Source organism: Artemia franciscana, chromosome 11, assembly GCF_032884065.1.
Source record: "Artemia franciscana chromosome 11, ASM3288406v1, whole genome shotgun sequence".
NCBI lineage: Eukaryota > Metazoa > Arthropoda > Branchiopoda > Anostraca > Artemiidae > Artemia > Artemia franciscana.
Genome location: NC_088873.1, coordinates 46,117,603 through 46,144,444, shown reverse-complemented (window position 1 = coordinate 46,144,444; position 26,842 = coordinate 46,117,603). Strand labels below are relative to the sequence as shown.

The 26,842-nt window shown below is 35.9% G+C and overlaps 1 protein-coding gene across 2 annotated transcripts in view; it reads left to right on the top strand.

The window, feature by feature from the left end:
- Positions 1–26,842, top strand: part of LOC136033292 (kelch-like protein diablo) — a 112,008-nt gene that overhangs the window by 28,496 nt on the left and 56,670 nt on the right. For both annotated transcript variants that reach the window (XM_065714056.1, XM_065714057.1), the window contains exons 6-9: positions 2,570–2,741; positions 6,014–6,211; positions 12,232–12,499; positions 24,611–24,787. In XM_065714056.1, coding sequence (XP_065570128.1) covers positions 2,570–2,741; positions 6,014–6,211; positions 12,232–12,499; positions 24,611–24,787 — 815 coding nt within the window. The remainder of the gene's footprint in view (positions 1–2,569; positions 2,742–6,013; positions 6,212–12,231; positions 12,500–24,610; positions 24,788–26,842) is intronic.

The window sequence follows — 26,842 nt, the reverse complement described above, 5'->3', positions numbered from 1 at the left end:
ATATGGATAGGTAAGGAGATGGCAGAACTCTCGAAACTATGTACGGATTAAAGCTTGCAACGTAATCTTATTGAACCTAGTTAATGCTATAAAGCTAGTTGTCGTTTTTCGGTATCATATGATAAACAAACTATTAATAATTCAGAAACTGGTTCATTGTGTTTTCCTAATATTTATAATTGTTACATAAACACTTTATTTTAAGTTGCAATGAATTTTACCTACCCTCGAGTGTATCAAAAACGAATAAAAGGTGCACTAGTCGTGTACAAATTTTTAACCTCTTTCGTGAAGATGACGGTGCTCTGGACGATTGATGAAATACTTTGATTTTGTTTCTTCGCTATCGATTTCCTATAATTAGAATATTTTGGGCATCAGCTCGTACAATTCATCGGTTCTCGTTAGATATGTACGGTATGATAGTACCCCTCAAACGTCTCTCTCAGAGGCTAAATCTGGCCAGGACACCAAGAAAAAAGATAGACTATTTCGGACAAGTTTCTAACACATCATCTTTGAAGATGCTCGTCGTCTAGCAATCTATTTTTTCTTGAATGTCCCACTCCGTAGTCAACATGGAACCGAATTTTTTGTACCCTCAATTGCATTAAGAGCAAATAACCGGTACATTCACTATCAAAAGATTCCGTCACCTTATCGCAAAAATGACAAAGGAATAAAAGCCGGCTGCTGCTTACACGTCTCTCCCTTGTCCTACAATTTGATCCAGATTTTTTTTGTGCACCACATCACTGGAGTTGTTAACCCCTCGAAATTTTCAAATTGTGTTTCGCATGAACGAACTTCATACGAATCAGCTTTGTCAGCTATTTATCAGCATTGAAATAAAAAGTCTATCTGCCTTGATTTAAAAATGGATTTTCTTGCTGTGGGTCAACTTCCTTTTGTCACTACTTAGAAAGGAGCAAAGAGACAGCTCCAACCTCTTCAGCGGTTTTGCCAGGTAGCCACTGTGCATCTTAAGTACTTCCCGTTTTTTGTCCAATTTCGATTTGAAACTGGTCCCTGTCTGCTTGATTGCTAGAACGGATGTTGTCAGTCCAAAGCAGAAACATGGCTCAGTGGAACGAAAGCTAAGGGGCGTAGCTTCAGATAGTCCTAATCTACATGGCCATAAAACTCCACTTAGACTCATCCACGGCTCTGGCTCAATTACTAGCAACAACCATCCTGTTTCGGCCCAATTTTTTCAGCGAAAGAAGCTAAGGGACAGCTCCAATCTATCAGCGATTGCATATCTAAGCAGTTTCAGATTTTGTACAATTTCGAATTGAAACTGGTCCCTGGCTGTTTAATTGCTACAACGGAGGTTGCCAGTCCAAAGCAGAAACATGGCTCAGTGAAACGAAAACTTAGGTGCATAACTTCAGTTAGTTCTCTGCGACATATGCCATACAACTCCACTTCCACGCACACACCGCTCTGGCTCAATTACTTGCAAAAACCACCATTTTTGGCCCCAGGCAAGAATGATATGCAACTTACTAAAATGTAACATCATATTCATCAATCCGGCCTGAGATCCACATTTTCTGTAAAAATTGTAGAGGTCTTTCGAATTTTTAGCAATATTCTGAAATGAGTGGATTTGAAAAAGGGCTGCTCCTGCAATGCAGTTAGACCTTTAGTCAAAATCCATATTAAAAAAGCAAAAAAAAAAAAACATATTTGGAATGAGTCTAGCTCTTCTGGGTAATGTTGCACTGTTATTGGGGCTGGTAGGGCCTAACACCTCTCGTATCAGTTTCCTATACTCTTTGCTTTGTGTATTCTGTGTGCTGGCCCAGTAGCAACATGTCCCAACATAGGGACAGAAACTCAGGAAAAAGTAGGGGAACGTTTTTTTTCAAAATCCAGGGTGTCCCTGGGGTAGGAACCTAATCAGTGTCCCTGTCCCAGACATTATTAGTGAAATCATTGATTTTTTTTTGCATTTTTATTTTAATGTTTGTCCCCATTAATGTTTTAGTTTATCTTTTTTTTCATTCTTCCAGTCTTAATTTACTGACCAGTGCCTGTATCCCGAATTTCTGTTTCCCTTTGTCGGCTTTAGTCTCAAAATGAACAGTTTTTTAAATTGTCTTTGAAGTTTTTGTCTTCACTTCTATCAATAGGCAAAATGTCTTTGTAGATATCTTATCAATGTATGTTAGTAGGAAGTATCTGCAAATTTGTCAGTGGGTAAAATGATAGCAGTTATGGGATGAGGGCATTTAGAAGTAGACTTCAGAAATAGACACACTGAAGACTCTCCAAAAAGCATTTTTAGGTCAAATTTTTCTAGAGTTTTTGAGGAATTGATCCTTCGGACTAATTTGAAAAAAATGAAAAAAAATGTCACAATTTCAAATTTAAATGAAAAAAACTTTTCGCTACGCCCCTGCGCTACACCCACGCCTCCAATTTGTAAATTAGTTGCCGCGAATTTTTGACCTATGATTGTATGATACATGTTTTTAAGTATATCAGTACATCACCTGAAAGGTTTTTGCAACCCTTCACGTTTTCCTAGCTATGTCAAACTAATTTCAATTTATCTTTTTAGGCATTTTGTCAATGTATCTCAGCACGAAGAGTTTATAAATTTGCCAGCGGATAAACTGGTAGAGATAATATCAAGCGACGATCTCGAAGTAGACAAAGAAGAGGAAACGTTTGCCGCTGTTCTTAGGTGGCTTCATCATGATCTGTCGGGGCGTCAAGACCATTTACATAAAGTAAGAGTTTAGTAACCTAAGAAAAATGACAAGACTTCAAAAGTGAATAATAATTCAGTAGATCAGAAGACAATATCCAGAAGCATGGTATCAGAAGAGTAGAAATACGAATAAATATGTTCCAAATAATGCATTACTAATAGTGAAACAGTACCATTTAATTATTATTTGGAAAAAGATGGATTTTAGGAGATTCGACAATGCTTTGACCCGGATAGAGGCAGTGTCTATGAAGTCAAAAGTGGCTAGTATTTCATCGATATAGGCCAAGGCTGTACCCAAAGATGTAACCCTGGATCCCCCCTCTAAAATGGAAGCGCTACATAAACTACATACTTTCCTTTTGAATAATAAAAAAAATCTGTATACCCCCCCCCCCCCTTGGACTAACCTGCTGGCGACTCAGGTTTCAGGCTACCCAAATTTCATAGACCAAGTGTGTGAAATCAAAAATAGCTGATATTTCATCCATACAAGCCAGGAGTGTGACTTCAGATTACAATCTGAGTGTGAGTGTGACTCATTTTTCTGAGTGTGACTTCAGAAAATATTCCACCATTCCACTTTTTTCAACGGCTCTGCTTTCCAACTCTTTCCGACCAAAGGAGGAATCTCTGTTTCACTGTGCTATGTGGTACTTTTACCAACATGAATGTAATTTTACCAACATCAGATAGAGGCACTATAGTTTTTTGTTGCTATTAAGTAGCTCTCCCTGTGAATTTACTCATCCATCTCAGCCTCCTTATTGCGTCCACAACGAGGGGCATTCACTTAATGTCATGTCTCTGGTAATTAGCCAAATTCCCCTACTGTTGCAAAAATCAAATTCTCAAATCAAGAGATGGAGTAAATATACCTTTTATCAAACAGTTCGTGGTAACGAACTGTAGTAAGGAGCGACCCGGCTCAATAGTAACCAAAACTCTAAAAAATGGAATTTTGATACCAATAGCTACATCAAAAGAATCGCATTTTAATGCTGGTTTTAAATATATAAGTTTCATCAAGTTTAGTCTTACCCATCAAAAGTTACGAGCCTGAGAAAATTTGCGTTATTTTAGAAAATAGGGGGAAACGCCCCCTAAAAGTCATATAATCTTAACGAAAATCACACCATCAGATTCAGCGTATCAGAGAACCCTACTGTAGAAGTTTCGAGCTCCTATCTACAAAAATGTGGAATTTTGCATTTTTTGCCAGAAGGCAGATCACGGATGCGTGTTTATTTGTTTTTTTGTTTTTTTGTTTTTTTGGTTTTTTTTTTTGTTTTTTTTTCCCCAGGGGTGATCGTATCGACCCAGTTGTCCTAGAATGTTGCAAGAGGGCTCATTCTAACGGAAATGAAAAGTTCTAGTGCCCTTTTTAAGTGACCAAAAAAATTGGAGGGCACCTAGGCCCCCTCCCACGCTAATTATTTTCCCAAAGTCAACGGATCAAAATTCTGAGATAGCCATTTTATTCAGCGTAGTCGAAAAACCTTATAACTATGTCTTTGGGGACGACTTACTCCCCCACAGTCCCCGTGGGAGGGGCAACAAGTTACAAACTTTGACCTGTGCTTACATATAGTAATGGTTATTGGGAAGTATACAGGCGTTTTCAGGAGGATTTTTTTGGTTTGGGGGAGGGGTTGAGAAGAGGGGGATATGCTGGGGGAACTTTCCTTCGAGAATTTGTAATGGGAGAAGAAAATTTCCATGAAGGGAGAGCAGGATTTACTAGCATTATTTAAAAAAAAACAATTAAAAAATAAAAGTGAAAAAGCTTTTTCAGCTGGAAGTAAGGAACAGCAATAAAACTTAAAACAAACAGAAATTATTACCCATATGAGGGGCTCACCTCCTTCTAATACCTCGCTCTTTACGCTAAAGTATTTTCGGTAATTTCAACTACTTATTCTACGGCTTTTGTGATTCAGGGGGTCATTCTTAATGAATTGGGATAAAATTTAAGCTTTAGTGTAAAGAGCGAGGTACTGACGATGGGGCGAATCCCCTCATATATGTAATAAAAACATGAGAATACAAAAGTTCTTTACGTAAGCTAATTTATAAGTTACGTAAATCTTTTACCAATAAAAAGATTCGTAAAAAATTAAAAGTTCTAGTTGCATTTTTAATTAACCAAAAAATCGGGGGGCAACTAGGCTTCGTCCCCCGCTCTTTTTTTTCTCAAAATCATTCGATCAAAGTTATGAGAAAGCCATTGAGCCAAAAAAAAAAAAAAATATGCAAATTTCGTTTTGATTATTCCTCTGCGGAGAGCCAAAATCAAAACATGCATTGATTCAAAAACGTTCAGAAATTAAATAAAAAAAACAAGTTTTTTCAACTGAAAGTAAGGAGTGACATCAAAACTTAAAACGCACAGAAATTACTTCGTATATGAAAGAGGCTGCTTCCTCATAAACGCCCCGCTCTTTACGCTAAAGTTTTTTACTGTTTTAGAAAGAAGAATTGAGAGAAAGAGTCAAACTTTAGCGTAAAGAGCGGGGCGTTGATGAGGAAGCAGCCTCTTTCTTCATATACGAAGTAATTTCTGTGCGTTTTAAGTTTTGATGTCACTCCTTACTTTCAGTTGAAAAAACTTGTTTTTTTTATTTAATTACAATAAAAGGTCGTCCTTACCAGCTCAGGAAGACTGAGGTCAAGAAGACAAAAAGAAAGACATGTAAAGAAAACCTCAGAAATAATAAGCAAGATCTTTTCCCATCATTAGCCGAAGTCAACCCCTAGTTTGACACGATTTTGCCACCTCCCTCTCCCTCTTACATACGACTCTGCTTACGTGCATCCCTATTTGCAATTAAAATTTTATTTAAAACTTTGAAGTTAAAAATAACATATAGTTTTGCATCTGGATCATCCGTATACCCTTGTCGAATACATCCCTTGGAAGGACATCCAGTGATGATAAGATCCTTTAAATCTGCTTATAGCTCACTCTAGCTAGCATAATTTTATACCCTTCGTTTGTCTAGCCTAAAATGACAATTTTTTGCACACCACGATCCCTAAAAATCGGTACTTCTTTTGCAAAATAAGCAGAAGGTGGTGTGTGGGGTAAATTTATACCAAATATAGAAACTGGTGAGGTAAAGAATAATGCATACAAGAAACTACAGAGCAATCTGTTATTGTATAAGCTGACTTCTTATGAATTACTACTTTTTGTCCCGCACCATAACTTATTCTTTAATAGAATTTTTTTTTGTTATTCTTCGTTTCCAAATTCACTTGACTTAAAAATAAATTTGTATTTTGTTTTAGGTTTTGGAGCACGTACGTCTTCCATTGTGCAGTCCCTATTTTCTGCACGACTGTGTCGCTAGTCAAGCTGTGATAATGCAGTCGCCCCAGTGTCGACGACTTGTCGAAGAGGCTAAGCTTTACCATCTTTTACCTGATAGAAGATCTGAGTTACATTGTCTTAGAACAAAACTGAGAAAAAACGCTAAAACTCTGCAGGTATCTTAGAAAGATCGTCTCTTTGTTAATCAAATTTAAGATACGAGTAATTAACATGATTCAAGTTTTTTTTAACGTGAGTTAGAATATTTAATGTGATTTATGGCATTAAACGCAATAATTCTTCAAACAGGGGAGCTCTGCAGGTATATCCGAAAGGACGTCTCTTTTAAAGTGATTTAAGATATTCACTATTCAATTTAAGTTGGATTATTTATAGTTAACGCTTAAGACGAGGCACAGGCTATTCAGCCCGACTCGGCACCAAGAATCTGCCGTGATCTGTCCATTATAATATTTATTTCTAACCCACATACATCAAAAAGATAAATAGTGGAGTAAAAACTTGAAGAAAAACGGAAAACAAATAACAAATAAAAAAACAAATAACAAAAAACGAGAGTCAACAATAGACATTAATCATACAAACGGATCAGACCGTGGTGAGGCGACAAACGCCGATACGCCGTTTCTGAGAGCTTTTTGTGTAGATCAGTCAGCTTCTCAGTAATGTTCGGAAGATGGAACTTTTTGATTATCTTTCGATTCTTATACCACAGAGGAAGATAGAGAAGAAATTTACAGAAACGGAAATAAGAGGATCGAATATCGCTAATATCTTTTTTCTTAAATATAGGGTAAAGCCCAGAAAGGTAAAGAACAGAATGATCGGAAAAAGTAGAATAAAGCTTACCAAGGGCAATACGATTGTATTTCCCTCGATTGGCTACAATTTTAGAGTAACCAATCTGGATTTTCACTCTAGCATCCCAGACAGCACGCTCCCGAAGAGTTTTAAGATTTTTTTGTAAGTGTAATACCCAACCACCGGATCGAATCTACATGAGGGATAGAAAATTGTCTGCACTCGAATGAGTTGAAACCACGAGTTTTTCCACTTGTAGCGTTATTGCCGGAAACTGCCGGGTGGTTCGACCTTCTTCTTCGGGACGTTCTACCATGACTTAATCTGGCTTCCTGGTTTTTTTTTTCCAAGAGGAGGGAGGCACTAAGCAAATTTTTTTACGGATACAAGCAAATTCAAACGTATAATATTCTATGAAAATTTTAACCGTATAACTTTTTTTTTCTGCGTGGAATAACTTTTTCTATAACAAATACTTCAAGAAATTGTTTAAGAAAGGCAGTTTCTCCAAAAACACACACATAATCACACAAAAATCGCTTCAAATTTAGCCAAAAGATAAACAGTGACCATATATTGCAAACCTGAAAACAAAAGCTCTCATTGTTGTATATTGTGCGGGGCAAAAGATGGAGACAATTTGGCCACGACGTCCTGTTAAATAGCTTGTTCATCTTGTTTCGAATTTTTTCATTTCCAGTTTCTGCCAGAATGGTCACTTTGAATAGTAAGACTTTTTATGTTAATGTGTATCAGTTGTATTTTAGTTGATTGAACTTCATCCTCAGTGGTACCATTTTACGCAAGTATAGAGAGGGCAAGAATCTTTTTTCAGTTATTTATAATGAAGACACTAGAAAAGTAATCTTAAAAATCTACTGAGGCATTTTGTGTCTTTTTTTTCTATTTTTTGAAATAAAAATACAAAAATATATATTGTTCGAAGTCGGGGGGGGGGATAACTCTTCCAGTTTGTGCCCCTAATTATCTTAATTGAAATAAGGGCTAATAGGCTTATTGTGAACATGAAATTGCGAGTAATATGAGTAACAAAAACCTTTAAATAATAATTGTGTTGTGATGTATCAGGATGAACCTCTTCTCCCATTCCACATTGCGTCTCGCGTCCTATACTGTTTTAAAACAACTTTTGATCCCTGGCTTTTTCTTTGTTAAGAATTTGTTAAATGAAAAACTTATCTCTAAGTTTTTTAGTAAAATCTTGAGAATTGATTTTGGACATTTGACATTTTTTAAAAATTTGTATTAGCTGAAAGCCCATAAATATGCGATTCCAAATGATTTGTTAATGTTAGGCTTCTAAACGTCAGCCTTGTTCAATGTTAGATATTAATCTTGCTAATGTCTAGCTTATTCCTTTCAGGCGCCCATCTACTAAAGCCCAAAAATTCGAAAATATGAGTAAAAAACGAAGTTAGTTAAAATTGTTGAAAATAGAGTATTTTGCACTCCAAATACTGAAGCAGCTTTTCTTATGTCGCTATCAACTTTTATTTTTATAATAACTTTTGTTAGAATCAGAAGAAGGCTATCTTCATTCGTTTGTTAGTTCTGGTATAGTTTACCTAATGAATTTTCTCCTGTAAATCGGACTTAAGTTATTTTCTGTGCATTTATGTTTAATAGATGCCAATTCTGCTCAGTCATTCATATTAAGATTTAATTAATAGCAAGGTATGGCTAACGTCAAGACAGAAGTGACCTTGGGGGGTTGGCAAGGGGGGGCAACCACCCCAGGCCCCGTGTTTCGGGCAAAAGATTTCGCCGTTCGCTATAATTCTAATATTCAGCGTGAATTGAAAAACGATTCTAATTTTTGCGGCAACGGAAGGGACAAGTACTTCTTGAGGTCAAACTCCATAACCAGCAGTTCTTTGACGCTCTCACGAAGATTTCGCTTTTATCGCCATGATGTTATTTCTTGCATTTCTATGTATGTGTCAAATGACTGGTCTGTAAGTGGTTTGACTGGTTTCTAAGGTTAGGAACCCAGAACCCAGTCTGTTCCTTGACGTAGACCTCGTGAAAGGTATCCAGGTAGTGGTGCAATCGTGAAAGTTTTTTGATGATGAAAGTGGTTTCTCCCCAACCCTGATCAACATGAGTAGAAGGTCTTGAGATAAATTTTGCGAATATGAGTCCTGTGAAGAAAAAGCTCAAAAGTGGAAGCTAATAGAAGAATTTTATATAAGTCAAAATGAGCATTGGATAAGTACTTCCAGATCAACAAGAGTTTCCAGAACAAGCAGATCGACAAGAATTTGATTCCCTTGTGAGTGGTGTTCTGGGCGCTACTATTGCATTGTTGGCAAAAGTGATAGTTATGGTAGTGAATTTTTCACCACACTATGAAGTCAGCTACACTGAAAGAGACTTTAGTGAAGCCATTTCTAAATAGGAATATCGGATAAAACATTTACCGGGTAATTGGGAACATTTAACCTATGCCTTATTTGACTTGTTGGTTGAAGAAGGCCTTATCAAGCTTCCTAAAAACCTTGAATATCTAATAAACAAAGAAAAGAGACATTGTTTCGAGCATGTATTACACTTGGAAGATGTAAAACGGAGAGCGTATAGACAGGTGTTAGTTGAGTTATGCGGGATTAACAGACGCAACATTTTGTTTCTGTTGCAATCTGTACTGGAAATCTTCTGGTGGACAATAAGCAAAAGACGGCTTTAACAATTGGAGGCATCTTGGTGAAAACTGAAAGCACATGCATTTTTTTCTGAATACATTAGGAGCGTGCGAAAATGACTTGAAGCTTGTAATTGGATGTCAAGAATCGAAAGGATAGACAACATGATTCTAGAAAAGACCTAGAAGGATAAACCTCATTGGCATGGAGTCCTGACAAGAATCTCTGGCTACTGTATAGTATTTTGCAGAGCATAATAGCGCTGTTCATGAGAAGATAGAACAGCTATATGACCCGGACTATAAGAAATTTGTGGGCTTGATTGGAATGCTGACTAAATTTTATTATATTCAGTATTGAGCACGGTCGCCGCATTAAATACGAACAAACACGCGATCATTATCTTGGGCACCAGATTCAGTACGAACTCATCGAGTTGATGGCGTCTGAGCCAAAGAAGATCATCATTGATAATCTGAAACTCACCTAGTACTTTTTAATTATACTTGGCTGTACGCCTGATGTAAGCTACAAAGATCAGATATCTCTGATACTGCGTTTTGTACATGCGTCATAGCCTGACGTAAAAGTAGTTGAGCATTTTTCACAATTCTGATTATTGCACTACTGGCAAACGATTTTCAGATTTATTGCTGTTGGAAATCAGGAAACGGCCTAGATATGATAAACTGTTGAGGACAGGGTTATGACAATGTACTAAGGAGTTTAAGCCCATATCCTCCGCTTGAGTAGCTGCGTATTTTTCACTCTCAACATGCGGCTACAACAATCTCAATCTTTTGTTAGGAGATGTGGCCAAAGACAGATCAGAACCAATGCCTTTCTTGGAGCTCTGCAGTGAATTTATGTGATGTTTGCTGCTTCAAATATAAAATGGAAGATTTTTGTAAGCTTTTCTTCCCTACGTCACGTAAAATCACTGTCATAGACACGATGGGGATGCCGCATAGAAAGTGTGAAAGTCTTGTGCTTGTTCAAATAACTCCCCAAAGCAACACAAGGTCGCACAGTCTGCGATTGGAGCCTGTGAAGATGAAGATTGTAAGATCTAATTCATACCATCATTCGTCCATACCCCGGGTCATCAGGATCTGGAACTAACTGCCATTCCCAGTCGAAAAGATGAAATCACTGGAAGCCTTCTCCAATAGCCTAAACATAAACATACCATATCTCGAGACTTTGAACGTAAGGCGACTTTAAATGGCAATCGTGCCGCAGTCGATCCGCCCTTCACCCTGCCATAATATTTTTCTTTTAATAAGTTGTCAGTTATGTGGAACTTTTGTATTGAGAGGCATGAGGAATAAATTATTATTACACTAGATCAGATGCTCACTTCTATGAAAACACGAATTAAACAACCACAACAGCATAAAGAACTCTTTGGATTCCTGTAGAGCCTAGACACAATGCCGTGACTGAATTATGAAGACTTATTTAGATGTTGTTTGGACCTTGACTTAGAATTGAACTTGGAAAGTTTTCGTGATTTGTACAACCATATGACATACGACCATATACAACAGTAATATACGGTGCACTTCTGTAATTAATTCAAGATTGACTACCGTAATTAGGCTGTATAATGAATTAGGGCCAAGATATGAGAACATCTTGTATATATTTTATAAATCACATTTTATCGTACTACTTCGTTACGTTATTTTCGATAAATTGTTTATGACACAAGAAAAAAAATATAACAAAAGATACTCGTGCTTGGCGATTTTTACCAGTACTCTGGCCCCGCAGATCATTGTTAAATCTAGGCACTGCACCCACCTAACGCACCTTTGTGTCAAGATTCTAGCTAACGTCAGAAACATTCACAGTAATATTTATATGATTGATTATTTCATTGTAGTTAAGATATAAACATTGAGTTCAAGGTAGTTTTTTTTTCTACTCAGCTTAGTCAATCAGAACTCTCTGATTGACTGACATTAAGTAAATTCTAAAAGTGCTCCAATAAATTGAGTTTTGGTTCTTATTGAAGTAGAATTTGTTGAATAAAGAAAAGGACATGTTCAATCTTTTGCTAATCCTGAGTATAGTCCGATTAATCAGTTTTTTCTAGTAATTTTGAATTTAGTTATTTATTTATATATATTTTAAACAAACGCAAGTTCTGCTTAGTAACACCAAGCTAGAAGATAGGCCTTGAGGACAAGCCAAGGGATATGGGATGCACCTTAATGAATGATTAAGTTGCATCCAATTTTTTTAGCAAAGACTATGAGGACTAAAAAGAAAATTAGATTATGTTAAAAAAAATCCCGTTTAGTCTATTTCAAAAGTGGACTTATCCAAACGTAATAGTATATTATTCTAAATACAATGAATGAAAGAAAATGGCTTCGTTTAGATATTGTATTTCTATCTAATCTTAAATGTTCTTTTTATAATCTGTTCTCCATTTTCTTTTTCTTAGTATATCTTATGTCAAGTAGATTTGTTTACTGGTAGAGGAACTGATATGTCCAAAGGCCTATTTCACGCCCAAAAATTCGGGCGGAAGAGAGACTGTCTTGCTAATGTTTCTTTGTTTAATGATAGGCCTTGTACTTTAGAGTTTTAAGCGATTCTTCTTATATTCCATTTTTCATTCTTTGTTTATTTGGTCTATTTTCTTTGAAAAAATAATAAATCTCTTGAGTTCAGGGAGAATTTAAGTGTTCTATTTTCAGGTGATTGTTGCTGCAGGAGGCGAGGATGATAAAGTGGTCCTACGAACCGTTGACTGTTATAACCCAGTAACCAAAAGTTGGTCGTGTCTTGCCTGTCTACCCTATGCTATTAGTAAACATGGACTTGTTTTATCGGGTAGCAACCATTTATACCTTTGTGGAGGAGAATTTCCAGATGGCAGTGCTAGTAGTCTTTTGTGGAGATATGATTCGGCTACTGACTCTTGGCATGATTTGGCACAGATGTCAACCCCCAGGTCTGAACTAGGTAAGGGAATAGGACCTAAAAGAACGTACATGAGTAGTTTCTAACGTAGGGCAAATACAAGTGACATTCCGAAAGGGCCTGTATATTGCGAGTGGATAAACTTTGTGACAGGGCAGGTGATAAAGTTCGTCTGGATACTTAGGGGGCCGAGGTTCCATTTCGTAACAAGGTTCTCTCTCGAGGAACCGAGGAACATTGGCAAGAAATTGATAAATTTTGAAGTAGTATTTTGTCAAGCGGTTTTGGGCTGTGGTGACTTATTGATAGCAGTGGTAATATATCACAGCTTAGATACAGTTATGAAAACTCGATTTATTTTTGGGACACGGTGCGTGGTAGCGATGCTAGCGGCTGAAGACAGAAAACTGGTATTGGTATCTAATTGGTAACAGGAAACTTGTATTGGTATCTAAGCTGTGTATGCAACAAAACAAAATTGCGTTCCCGCCTATGGTGTTGTAGTACGATCTACGCGTCGGAGCGCGGGCTTGGAGGAGGTGCTAAGTTCAGAGCTGTGTACCAAAAGCTTCTCAGGGGCAATATAGGAGTTTTCATAACTGTATATTGGTATCTAAGCTGTGTAATATATATACTGAGATAGCAGTGGTATTACTACGATGGAAATTGGAACTTCTTGGGAGACTGTAAGGAGGGGGGCTTTGGATAGATTAGGGGGAAGAAGAGGGTGTCTAGTTGCTTTGGTCTCAGGTGGCTTGATGCTGCAGTGAGTTGTTAGTAATACTAGTATGTTTTAACTACTAGTTATTACTATATAATACGAAACATTGGTTCGACTCGAATCTATCATAATGCAATGTCCCTATAAATGGCAGGCTACCATTTCATCTGTACTATCTTTTTGGCGTGCTGCTTTCAATCAGAAAGCGAAGTCTTTCTTTGTGTTTCTTGAAAAATGTTAATTTTTCTACAATTTGGGGTTAGTAGCTCACCAATGACACCTATGTACTAAAACTCATGGTGATGTCGGTTTCGTTTATTCATCATTACTACTTTATGTTTAACGGTGCTCATGAAATAAAGCATTATTGAAATGAAATGACTCCTTATTCTGTATTATATCAGATTAACGACGCTCCTTGACTACTAAGGTCCCTGCGTCGGCCCTGCAGTGCATTGCTGCAGCATGATTCGATCTCTGGGTCCCGTATTACCAAGCTAAGGTCAAACCCACTGCGCCACCACAGGATGACTCCTAGCTCTGAAATGTCCAGTGTGTCCACTTTAAAATCGCTGCTAATTTGTTAATTGTAATTGTTAATTGTAATGCATTGTGCCTATCAATTACAGGCTACCATTTCATCTGCACTATCTTATTGGCGTGCTGCTTTCAATCAGAAAGAAATGTCTTTCTTTGTGTTTCTTGAAAATATTAGTTTTTCTGCGATTTCGGGTTGCTAGATCACCAGTGACACCTGTGTACTAAAACTCATGGTGATATTGGTTTCGTTTATTCATCATTACTACTTTATGTTTAACGGTGCTGTTGAAATAAAACATTATTGAAATTAAATGACTCCTAATTCTGAAATATCCACTTTAAAATCGTTGCTAATTTGTTAATTGTAATCATTGCTAAGTTGCTAAATTTTAGTGTAAAGTGAATCTGTCCATATTCAAAGGTACAACCATATTTTTAATCGCCTATATCATATATATTATCATCTCTAGACCATTTTGGGATGAGCAAGTGAGAATACTAGGGAACACCTTATAATTGTATCTATTTTCTTTTAAAACTCAAGTTCAAAGCTGGTTGACTTTTCTAAGGTTTTTGAATTGATGTAATCCCTCGTTAAAATATATACAGGTATTTTTGCAATTACCAGTTTTTTCTCTTTATACAATTTAATGTCGTTTCATATTAAAGTCTTTTCAAAGATATTTGATTATTGAAGCTAGTCCGATTTCTACCAATGATATATACTAAGCTTCGAACTTTTGGTTTCTTTTTTTTTCAGGTTTATTAATTGTTTTAATCTCTTGTCAAAATAGAGAATCATAATTTGTAATAATTGCAGATTTTTGTTTTTTGGACCCTCCTACTGACAATATATAACTGGTTGCGTTCAAACCTGTAAGCTTAATCACTTAGTGAGTTGATATATCTAACAAAAAACAAACTTTTCTAGTTTGAATTAAAACATTAAAATTATTGCTCTGGCGCCTTAAATGTTTTTGCAGTTTACAAAATGACTTTTGCGATTCAGAACTGAACTTAAAACTTTTTTCAACTTTTTTTTTTCATGTCTTAAGTAGACATCTCTTATACCTATAACAAATAAAATTTGGTAATGATGCTTTTCTAACGCAATTTAATGTCTTTTCATACTAACTCTTTTCGGAAATGCTTGATTATTGGATCAGATCCGAGTTCTAACAACGATTTCTTCTAAGCTTCTAACTTTCGATTTTCTTTGTTAAGATTTTTTATGGCACTTGGTATTTACCAAGTGACATATAGCAATCACAAATTCTGTCGGTCTGTCTGTCTGTCCCGGTTTTGCCAGTTTAGGCACTTCCAGATAAGCTAGGACGATGAAATTTGGCAGGCGTATCAGAGACCAGACCAGATTAAATTATAAATAGTCGTTTCCCCGATTTGACCATATGGGTGGGGGGGAGTGGGTGGACGGTTAATTCGGAAAAATGAGAAAAAATGAAGTATTTTTAAATTACGAACAGGTGGTCGGATCTCAGTTAAATTTGATATTTAGAAGGATATCGTGTCTCTGAGCTTTTATTTTAAATCCCGTTTGACATTGGGGGGAGTTGGATGGGGAAACCTAAAATCTCGAAAAACGCTTAGAGTGGAGGGATCAGGATGAAACTAGGTGGGGAAAATAAGCACAAGTCCTAGATACGTGATTGACGTAACAGGAATATTATCCGCTCTCTTTGGGGGAGTTGGGGGAGGGTTAATTCTGAAAAATTAGGAAAAATGAGGTATTTTTAACTTACGAGGGAGTGATCGGATCTTAATAAAATTTCATATTTAGAAGAATCTCGTAACTCAGATCTTTATTTTAAATTCTGACCGGATCCAGTATCATTGGGGGGATTTGGGGGGGGGGGGGGGGCAGAAATCTTGGAAAACGCTTAGAGTGGAGAGATCAGGATGAAACTTGGTTGGAAGAATAAACACAAGTCCAAGATATGTGACTGACATAACTGGACCGGATCCGCTCTCTTTGGGGGAGTTGGGTGGGGGGATAATTCGGAGAAATGAGAAAAAATGAAATATTTGTAACTTACGAACGGGTGATCAGATCTTAATGAAATTTGATATTTAGAAGGATCTTTTGCTTCATAGCTTTGATTTTAAATCCCGACTAGATCTGGTGACATTGGGGGGAGTTGGAGTTGGAAACTTGAAATCTTGGAAAACGTGAAAATTAAGGTATCTTTATCTTACGAATGGATGATCGGATCTTAACGAAACTTGATATATAGAAAGAACTTATGTCTCAGATGCTCCATTATCAGTTCGAATCGGATCTGGGGACATGTGGGGTTTGAGGAGGGAAACAGAAATCTTGAAAAACGCTTAGAACGGAGAGATCGGGATCCAACTTGATGGGAAGAACAAATACAAGTTCTAGATACGTGATTGACATAATTGGAACCCGGTCCACTTTCTTTGGGGGAGTTGGGGGGATTGCCAGTGCTTTGGCGAGTTCGGTGCTTCTGGACGTGCTAGGACGATGAAAATTGGTAGGCGTATCAGGGAACTGCACAAATTGAATTGATAACCAACAGTTGTTTCACCGATTCGACCATCTGGGGGGCTGGAGGGAGGGGAAAAATTGAAAAAAATGAGGCGTGTCAGGGACCTGCGCAAATTGACTTGATAAAGTCGTTTTCCTCGATTCGACCATCTGGGGGGCTGAAAGGAGCGGAAAAATTATAAAAAATGGGGTATTTTTAACTTACGAGTGGGTAATCGGATCTTAATGAATTTGATATTTAGAAGGACTTCTTGTCTTAGAGCTCTTATTTTAAATCCCGACCGGCATTAAGCCTCTGATTTTCCTTTTAAATCAATCTATTGATTCCTATAATTTTGCTAGAGCTCATGCAATATGAGCTCTTAGCTCTTGGCTCTTCTGACCTCGTAACAAGTGCCATATGAGCTCTTAGCTCTTGTTAATTCTTGTAATCCCTTGTTAAAATATATACACATATTTTTGCAATTACCAGTTTTTCGCTCTTTACACAATTGAATGTCTTTTCGTACTAATTCTTTTTGAAGATATTTTATTATTGAATCAGATCCGAGTTCTAATAACGATTTCCACTTAGCTTCAAACTTTTTGTTTTCTTTTTTAAGGTTTTCGAACTGTTGTAATCCGTTTTTAAAATATATACACATAGTTTTGCAATTACCAGTTTTTCGCTCTTTATGCAATTTAATGTCTTTTCGTACTAATTCTTTTTGAAGATATTTTATTATTGAATCAGATCCGAGTTCTAATAACGATTTCCACTTAGCTTCAAACTTTTTGTTTTCTTTTTTAAGGTTTTTGAACTGTTGTAATCCGTTTTTAAAATATATACACATAGTTTTGCAATTACCAGTTTTTCGCTCTTTATGCAATTTAATGTCTTTTTATACTACATCTTTACGAAGATACTTGATTATTGAACCAGATCCGAGTTCTAACAACGATTTCTTCTAAGCTTCAAACTTTTGGTTTTCTTTTTTAAGGGTTGTGAATTACTGAATTCAAATCCCTTAAAAAAGAAAACCATATACATATATATATATATATATATATATATATATATATATATATATATATATATATATATATATATATATATATATATATATATATATATATATATATATATATATATATATATATATATATATATATATATATATATATATATATATATATATATATATTATATATATATATTATATATATATATATATATATATATATATATATATATATATATATATATATATATATATATATATATATATATATATATATATATATATATATATATATGCAAATTTGTTTTCCTGCTTCCGTTTTGAATTGCACAGGCTTACATTTGGGGATGATTGACTTCTCATATTTTCTTTAAAATAAAAAGGTCACATCCCTCTTTACCATATTGAAATTTAGTTGAACAGTCATTTCCGCTGTATGAAAATTTCTATTTCCAAAATTCGTGGAAAAGGCCAACAATCAAGAAAATAAATTGCCTTTCAAACTTTTAGATTCATAACCATGAAAAATAATTTTTCCTGTTTCCTCATCTAAAATAGCTTCCCATCCATAGAAGGTTTTAATGGGCGAACATAAAATGTTAGTCTTGTTAATTACTTGCCACAACGTTTTGTTTGTCTTTACTTGTAAAATATAATTACTATATTTTTTATGGAGAACAAATGACCGCCTGCAAATACGAGTTATAATTGCTTTTGTGTCTTTTGTTTTTACTTTATTGAGTTTTTTTTTACCCAAGGAAGTCCTTGATGACTTGCGAAGTTGTAAATTAATAAGTATAGTTGAAAGGTTAAAAGACTTATATCATGGATAAATGACCTCTTTTTTATCGATTTGTTTAAGAATAATTTTTGTATATTATTTATCTAAGGATAGAATTCTTAAAATGGTTCATATTTAAAGTAAAGAAACATCAAGAAAGTAATAACAAAGTAATAGTAATAATAGTAATAGTAATAGTAATAGTAAAGCAAAGTAAAGTAACAAAGTAATAGTAAAGAACATTAAAAACTCCAAAATCTTGTTATATCACTACATAAATACATTCTGCCCCATTGGTGCACGTTTATGACAACCTCTCCTCCCCATAAAACTGTTTGGTAAAAAAAAATGCTGTGTTTCCCTTACCAATAAGAATGAAGTTATAGTTGTAGTTCAGAGGGGCTCAAAAACATTCCTGTGAGGGAGAGGGAGGCTCTACCCCTGAAATTACGTTCTAACCTTTTAAGAGGGTTGGGACAATACAAATGTAAAATTAAGATATTAAGATATTTAGTTTTTAATAGTGTTTTATTGTACTGTTTATTCTTTGTCCTATTTCATTCGAGAACCCATTTATGAAATCCTGACCATTATTTATTTTTTGAAAAATCAATACTTTAATTTGAATTTTTTGAAGTTCATGTTTTGTGCACTTTTGATACACTTTTCTCTGGACCACCAAAGATAGTTCAGTGAACATTTTTTTAAGAACATACTCTAGCCTATATTTCAAACATAGGAGATTTACATTTTTTTTTGTTATTATGAATTTTGAAATTTTGTTAAAAATTATTCATCCTTGGTAAAAAATCAAGTTTCTCTCACAAAAAAGTAATGGATAAATAAAAACAAAAAGAACTTCCGGATCCTGTTCTTAAAATGTTAACTATAAACAAACTAAAAAAAAATTGTTGAGATATCTCGAATGGTTCCAGAGAAATGTATACCTAAAGTATACAAAACCTGACTCTGAAAATTCAACTTAAGGTTTAGGTTTTAAAAAAATCTTCTAAGTTCAAAAACAATATTATATTAGGTTGTATTTTTTTTTTAAATAATATTTTTGTTGAAAAAAAGTTTTCATTTGTTAAGTTTTCATTCCACGATGTTGAAAACTTAGATTGTACTGAAAAAGATGTAAATTGTCCTCAAGATGGAAGAAATTCTAACCGAATTCCAACAGGGCTCATTGTGTAAGGCTATCCCTGATTTCAATAGAAATACTGACGCAACCCCTCTACTATATGCTGTACTGGTGAAAAATCCCCCTAAATCCTTGCTGACTCCTGAAGCTCGTAGATTAGCTATTGATTCAGTATGTAATACGGATACATCAACAAATAAAATTGAAGTTCGTCCCCGCAAATCAGAGTTTAAAGTTCTTGTAGACGATATTAGAACGGCTGAGAGAATTGCAGATTGGTTTGAAAATCGGACGATAGTGTAGTCAAAGCTAAACAGTTTATTGGCATTTTAAACTCAAGTTTCGTGATGGATTACAAGCCTTGAGTCCTAGCTGCATCAAGGCCGAACGTTGTGGGCTTTCGTTATTTTTTAAGTTGTCATTCGCTTCTCAGAATGATATAGAGAATTGTTTAAAAATCGCCCTAAACTCGGATACAAGATTCTCCATGTTGAAAAATATCTATTTTTTAAAAATCGCCCTAAACTTGGATACAAGATTCTCCATGTTGAAAAATATCTGTATCTACCCCGCAGATGCTATAATTGCCACAAAAATGATGGTCATATGGCAAAAGATTGTAAAGCTCCCCAGATATGTGGGCACTGTGCACAAACTGGTTACGGGCAAAGCAAAAAATATCTGTATCTACCCCGCAGATGCTATAATTGCCACAAAAATGATGGTCATATGGCAAAAGATTGTAAAGCTCCCCAGATATGTGGGCACTGTGCACAAACTGGTTACGGGCAAAGCAAAAAATATCTGTATCTACCCCGCAGATGCTATAATTGCCACAAAAATGATGGTCATATGGCAAAAGATTGTAAAGCTCCCCAGATATGTGGGCACTGTGCACAAACTGGTTATGGGCAAAGCAAAAAATATCTGTATCTACCCCGCAGATGCTATAATTGCCACAAAAATGATGGTCATATGGCAAAAGATTGTAAAGCTCCCCAGATATGTGGGCACTGTGCACAAACTGGTTATGGGCAAAGCAAAAAATATCTGTATCTACCCCGCAGATGCTATAATTGCCACAAAAATGATGGTCATATGGCAAAAGATTGTAAAGCTCCCCAGATATGTGGGCACTGTGCGCAAACTGGTTACGGACAAATCCTCTTGTACTAATTGTCTTGTGTATCATATCGATCTAGAAAACACAGTTGCCTACTACAGTTGCAGTACAGTACTATAGTTGCACTAAGGCCGAACGTTGTGGGCTTCCATTATTTTTTAAATTGTCATTCGCTTCTCTGAAGGGCCAAGAAACGGAGATCAGCACCGCCGGTACGGACTGTAAAGTCTAATGCCGTATCCTTTACCTTTACCTTTACCATTCGCTTCTCAGAATGATTTGGAGAATTTTTTGAAAAATCCCCCTAAACTTGGATACAAGATTCTCCATGTTGAAAAATATCTGTATCTACCCCGCAGAGGCTATAATTGCCACAAAGATGATGGTCATATGGCAAAAGATTGTAAAGCTCCTCAGATAGGCTCTGTGGGCACTGTGCGCGAAGTGGTTACGGACAAAGCAAAAAATCCTCTTGCGCTAATTGCCTTGTGTTGTCAATCTAGAGAACACAGCTGTCAATCAGCTGTCAAAAATTGTCAATCTAGAAAACACAGCGGTTACTCTTTCAGCTGTCCCAAAAACCGAAAGCTAATAGAATCCAAGCAAATTCATAGAAATGGCAACTAATCACAGTTCCGTGTCGGTGTTATCTTGTAACATAAATGGTGGTGTCCTGAATAAGCTTTCCTTGCTTGAAAAATATGATATAGATTGCATACAGGAACACTTTTTACTACCGGATCGAAAAAACATACTACAGTTATCTCGTGCTAATTCTACTTTGATATACCCTGCTCCTCTTCAAAAAACCTAGCGGAGGGCTGGCTGTCCTGAGCAAGTATTAATTTGAATATTTATGTTCTGAGTCGTTTTCTCGCCGTTAGTTGCAATGTTTTCGTTATTGTGAATGTTTATTTACCCACTAATTATGGCGATCAGGCTTAAGGAATGAGAAGGCGATCGGGCTTCAGAAATCGTTGGAGGTAATTTGATTAAAGAGGTTATACTGAAGCTTAAAAAGAAGTTTTCTTGTGGGTCCGATGGGATTTGTGTCTGTCATTTAGAGTTTGCTAGCGATTACCTTGTTGACCATGTGGCTTTACTGTTTCAGATGATTTTCACAGTAGGAGTTGTGCCTGACTCCTTATGTGTTGGTGTTGTAACTCCGGTTTTGAAAAAATGAAACTGCTTTATCAATGCTCGTCATATAGTCCCATTACAGTTTCGAGTGTGTTTCCGAATATTCTTGAGTGCTCTAAGTTTGGGTTTCAACCGCTTCTCGGTTGCTACTACGCTTTAAGGAGTTTATGTAATGTGTTAAAGGATGCTGAAAGGCCAGGCAACCCTTTGGCTATTGGCGCATATGTCATAAGTAATACTTTCAGATTTCTAATTAGGGGGAGGGAGGGTATCTGTTAATGTAGTTCGGCCTCTTTATTGTATGCGTAGACACATCCGAGTACGTTTAAAGATTGGACCTTCGCTTCTTCCATCAGAACTCTTTGTGAATCTTGGAATGAGATTGGTCTTTCCTTAAATGCGGCAAGTGCTATTATTTAATTTTAATCGTTATAAAAGCCCCGATAGTGTAAATCGGGGAGATTCTGATGTTGAACTGCAGAAATTTGTGTACCTTGGTTTACATATTGGTACATAGCTAAAATCAACCAAGAAATTACTTATTGCCCGAACCTAACGTAAGATCCGTAATGCGTATGCTGGTTCAGTTGGATTACAGCTTAATCTTGACAAACGCCACCTTTTGTTTGAAGTATATAATGCTGTTTCTCTCCATCATGTCCTATACCTGGCTCTTCTCTGGGACATTTTCAACCAATCAGATAAAATAGAAATCAGAAGGGCTTATTTCAAATACTTAAAGCTTCTAATTTGGGATCTTCTTTGGACTAGGAAGGGTAAACTGAGGGAGAGATGCAGCTTGCCGTTGAACCACCCCTGGAAGGATTTTTTGTTTTAATACTAGTATGCTTATTCTTTTCTGCTGTGTTGTTATCATTTTTATATTGAATTTATTTGTATGATTCATTGAAAGAGGCTTACCACTCCTGGAGTGGCTTATTTTACCAACATGTTTAGTTTGTTTGAGTTTTAGTCTATAGGTATTTGCTCCTGTTTTTATGTGTTTTTTTTTCATTTTTTTTCTTTCTTTTTCTTATACTCCATCGTCATTGTCTTTTGATGAGTTATAAAATTAATTAATTAATTAATTAATCCAATCAAATATAGTAGGAACGATGTTGAAAGCCTAGGTTGTACTGAAAAAGGTGTAAATTATCCTCTGACTTCAGTCTGAAAGAGTGCAGCTGATCCAATTTGCAAAAATAAGCCACTGGACTAAAAGATGTTCTAGATGAGGGGAAAGGAGTTGCTGACGACACTATGATGGCTAGCTGCGCTCCATCACTTTTGACGCTCAAATTGGAACTAGAACTTCGAATTTCAACCAAATGAGCCTCCTCTAACGTTTATACAACCATTCCTTCCATAAAAACTTAAATGTCCCCGGGTCATAACTTACTACCCTCGCCCCCAGGCTATGAGGGTTAGTTTCAACCCCAAAAGCCTTGTTATATTATATTTAGTCTATTTTGAATAAAATGGCTATCTCAAAATTTCTGTTGGATGCATTTCGGGACAATATGACGTGTGTGTGTGTGTGGGGGGGGGGTAGCTGCCCCCTATCATTTTGACTCTTAAAAAGGGCATCAAAGTTTCTGATTACCAATCCAATGAGTTCTCTCTGAAGTATTTACGACCGCCCTTTCTTTAAATACTTTACATGCCCCCAGGGCATAACTTACAACCCTTGCTCTGAGGCTGGAGGGATTTTTGATCCTCGAAGACATAATTTTTTGACCTTTCAACTACATTGAACAAAATGGCTATCTCAAAATCTGGATATGAAGTGATTGGGGAAATGATGGGCGGGGGGGGAGGCATTTGCCCTCTGATCAGTTTCAACTGTTAAAAAGGGCACTAGCCCTTTTAATTTCCAATCTATGCCTTGGACTAAGACCAAAAAGTAAATAATATATTGTGCCAACATCGTTCTTTACTTAAGCAGCGCTATTGCGCTTCCTATGATTATATAACAAAGCTTAATTTGGATTGAAATTTGTTGTCCTTAATTAGTTTTCCTATGAGGCCGTCCTTATTCATTATTAATAATGAATTTCAAAATGAAATGAGTCCGTAATCATGGGGTTCTGCGTTCAAGTGGATCAAGTCCATTACAGTAGTTTCTTAAAAATATGAGTGCACAAAGTTAAAGCGGCTAATGTATCCCTGACTGAAGCTCAATCTACTGCACAGCCCTGGACTTTTCATCCGCGCCTTTCATTTCCGCCATCCACTTTGTATCTGCAGGACTTTTTAAATTCGTTCTTTATGAAGAAATGTCTCTTAGTAATAGCGTTGTCTTCTTTTTAAATCCAATAATATCTTAACAAAATAAGTTCAGATTTCTAAGATTGGCCGGGATGGGGATGGAGACATAGGATTTTCCTAAGTGCTACTGGACGGGGGAATGGAACCTGGTTGTCTGATGTTTATACAGTGACATATTAGCCCCGACTGTCCTGATTTTTTACCAGATATGTCAATATTTTAAAGTCGTGATTGAAGGGATAGCCCAACCTTAGTTGGTCAGCTCATGTTTTTTCTTTGTTGGGGGATATCAGGACAAGTTTAGGGTGACTGCTGTCGCCCCATATTTGTTTCTGTGGATGTGTTTGATTTAATTCTAGGCTCTGAATATGGTGGTACTTCATATTTGTTTCGGGCTTACGCAAGGAATCGTAAGGCACGGGCCGAATACCCCAATGAGAGACAGATATTTTTTTTTAATGTGTAACTGACTGTTTTTTTTTTTATGAAATGACCGTCAATCAATAATAAAAGATGTAACTAAAACCTTGACCAACTGAACTGAAACTGAGACTAGCATAATTACTTATTTAAAAAGGAGCGATATGAAGGATTACCCAAATCATCAAAATGGGAGCTGAGCTGGGAATTTGGCTGAGCTGGAAGTACACAACATTGTGTTGTGTACACAACATTATTTTGCATTCAACACTAGATACTAAAATTTAGTAGACCCATAGGGGATGGGAATGTGTTATTTTCTTGGAAGGGAGGAAGCAAAGTTTCGGCCAATATTTGTCAATTTTAAAAGATGTTTTCAAGTTTTTCAAACAACCCTCAGAGAAAGATATCCCTCCCTCACGCAGGATTGTCCTATGCTATTAGTAGTAGAAACAATAGACAAGTTGTTTTATTTGATTTTTTTGCAGGTGTGGCGATGCTTGATGGATATTTATATGCTGTTGGAGGTTGGCAGGGATGCCAACGTCTGAAAACTGTTGAGCGTTACGATCCAACGTCAAATACATGGGAATTAGTCACTCCAATGAAGACTCCATTGACTGGACCTGCTGTCGTTGCATATGATGGCTACTTGTATGTTATAGGTATGTTTACCCTGTCTCCACTTGATTTTTATAGAGTAAAATAAGAACTACTGAGATGCACTATAGAGCTAGGATCTGAAAGGAGCTAAATTCAGCTTTTGAGGTGTAATGTAATTCTAAGGTAAAAAAACAAAAAAAACACACTTTTGGAAAAAAGGACGTATATGTTTCAAATCTAATCTTCGTGGATTTTATAATCTTGATGCTAAAAAATTATATTAAGGAGCAAAAGGTTGGCTGGAATTTCAATCAACTGTTTTTGGATTCAAAATTCCTTTGATTCAAAATATAAAATGAATAAAAAACTTCTGTGCTGCTAGCTAAAATTCTGTTAAGTGTATTGATAAATCAAAATGAAATGCTGTTGCTTAGTCACAACTTCAAATTTGTCTGATTAATAGGGATTTTTTTAGTCAATTTTAAATTAAAAAAAATGCTTTTTCTTAATTTATTTATAATTTTGGAATTTATAATATTTTTATTATTATAGTTTCTTGGATTTTTTCAATCTTTACTTTTAAAACAGTTATACTAAGGTGCAAATATGGCTACAGTTATGATAACTTTTATTTTAGCTTAGCAGGTTTGAACAAACAGAAATAAATGCATCAGAAACCTAAAATGCATCCTGGCAAAAAGGGTAGGTTATGCCTTATATCCGCTACTGGTTCCATTCTACCTTGTAGAAATAGGCAAATTACTAGGAAAGTGTTAAAAGCTAAGGAAAAACCCTTAAAATTCTTAGAATTCAGGGGGGAGGACGTACGGGCCCAAATACCCCCACACTGGGTACTTTGTCTGTAGGCACGTCTAAGAGTTGCATTTTTCTCTTGTATGAAGCATTATATATTTGCATAAGTTCATCATTTAAAATAACTAAAGACACTGCTAAAAATATGTAATTTCATTCTTTTTTAGAGATAGGTGTTAAAGGAGTCCTCAGGCCTCTTTTAGACTCCTCCTGACTCCTCCTTAGACTCCTCCTCCTTAGCTGACTCCTAGCTGAGCAACTTTTCAAGCTAGCAAAGTGCGGTCAAACTGCAATCTCAAACTGCAGTGTACATCTTTTCCTTATTGTAGTTTTGAGACTTTTCACTAACTCGGAAAGTTTCTGATCTAAGCAAAACTTTAAAGAATATATATAGCCAAATATATTTATATTTGGCTAATATAAATATATTTATATAAAGAATATAATATATATAGCCAAATATGTTTATATTTGGCAAATATAAATATATTTATATAAAGAATATAATATATATAGCCAAATATATATAGCCAAAAATATATTATAGCCAAAATTGTGGTTTAGGAAGGTTTTTTTTAAGCATCTTCCTTCCTCTTATCAGGGGAATGAACTTAAATGGCCTTGGGAGGAAATACAGTTTCAGATGAATAAAGCCCAATTTTGAGAAAATTTTCAGAAAGACTTTCGCTTTAATTTAGATATATCAAGCGGAATTAGCATAGTGACATAACTTTGTCTTTTCGCTTGATCAAACTTACGGTCCTCTGTCTAAGTTAGCTTAACTCTGTAGCGTTAAGCAAATCTCTAATCTTTAGCTCAAGTGGCGTCATACAAAGAGTGCATGCAGCCAGAACCTAAGTGCAGATTCCCCAGTACACATGCAATCATCAATCATTAATTTCTTAATTAACTAATTAATTAATTCATCCTGGTTGATCAATCATTAATCACAATTCAACCATTAATACTAAAACACTATTACCTATGTAAAAAAGTCATTCGGCCCAAGAAGCTATGCTTGCTAGGGGCCAGATAGCAGCTTTCGCTAAAACGGTGACGGCTTGTACATGTAGTTTTTTGTAAGTCTACCATGTTTTGTCTAAGAGTCGGGAGATCAATCAGAAACTTTCTGGAAAGTTTGATTTTAGAGGGGAGGGAGTAAGCAGACTTCAAATTCCGTGCTGGGGAAAAGGGGGTGAAATATTTTTGTCCTGTTCCTGATAAAACAGTATTCCCTACGACTTTTTTCTTCTTTATGCCAGCAGTCCGACAGACTCTGTTATTTGTCAGATAATCTGGCAAAT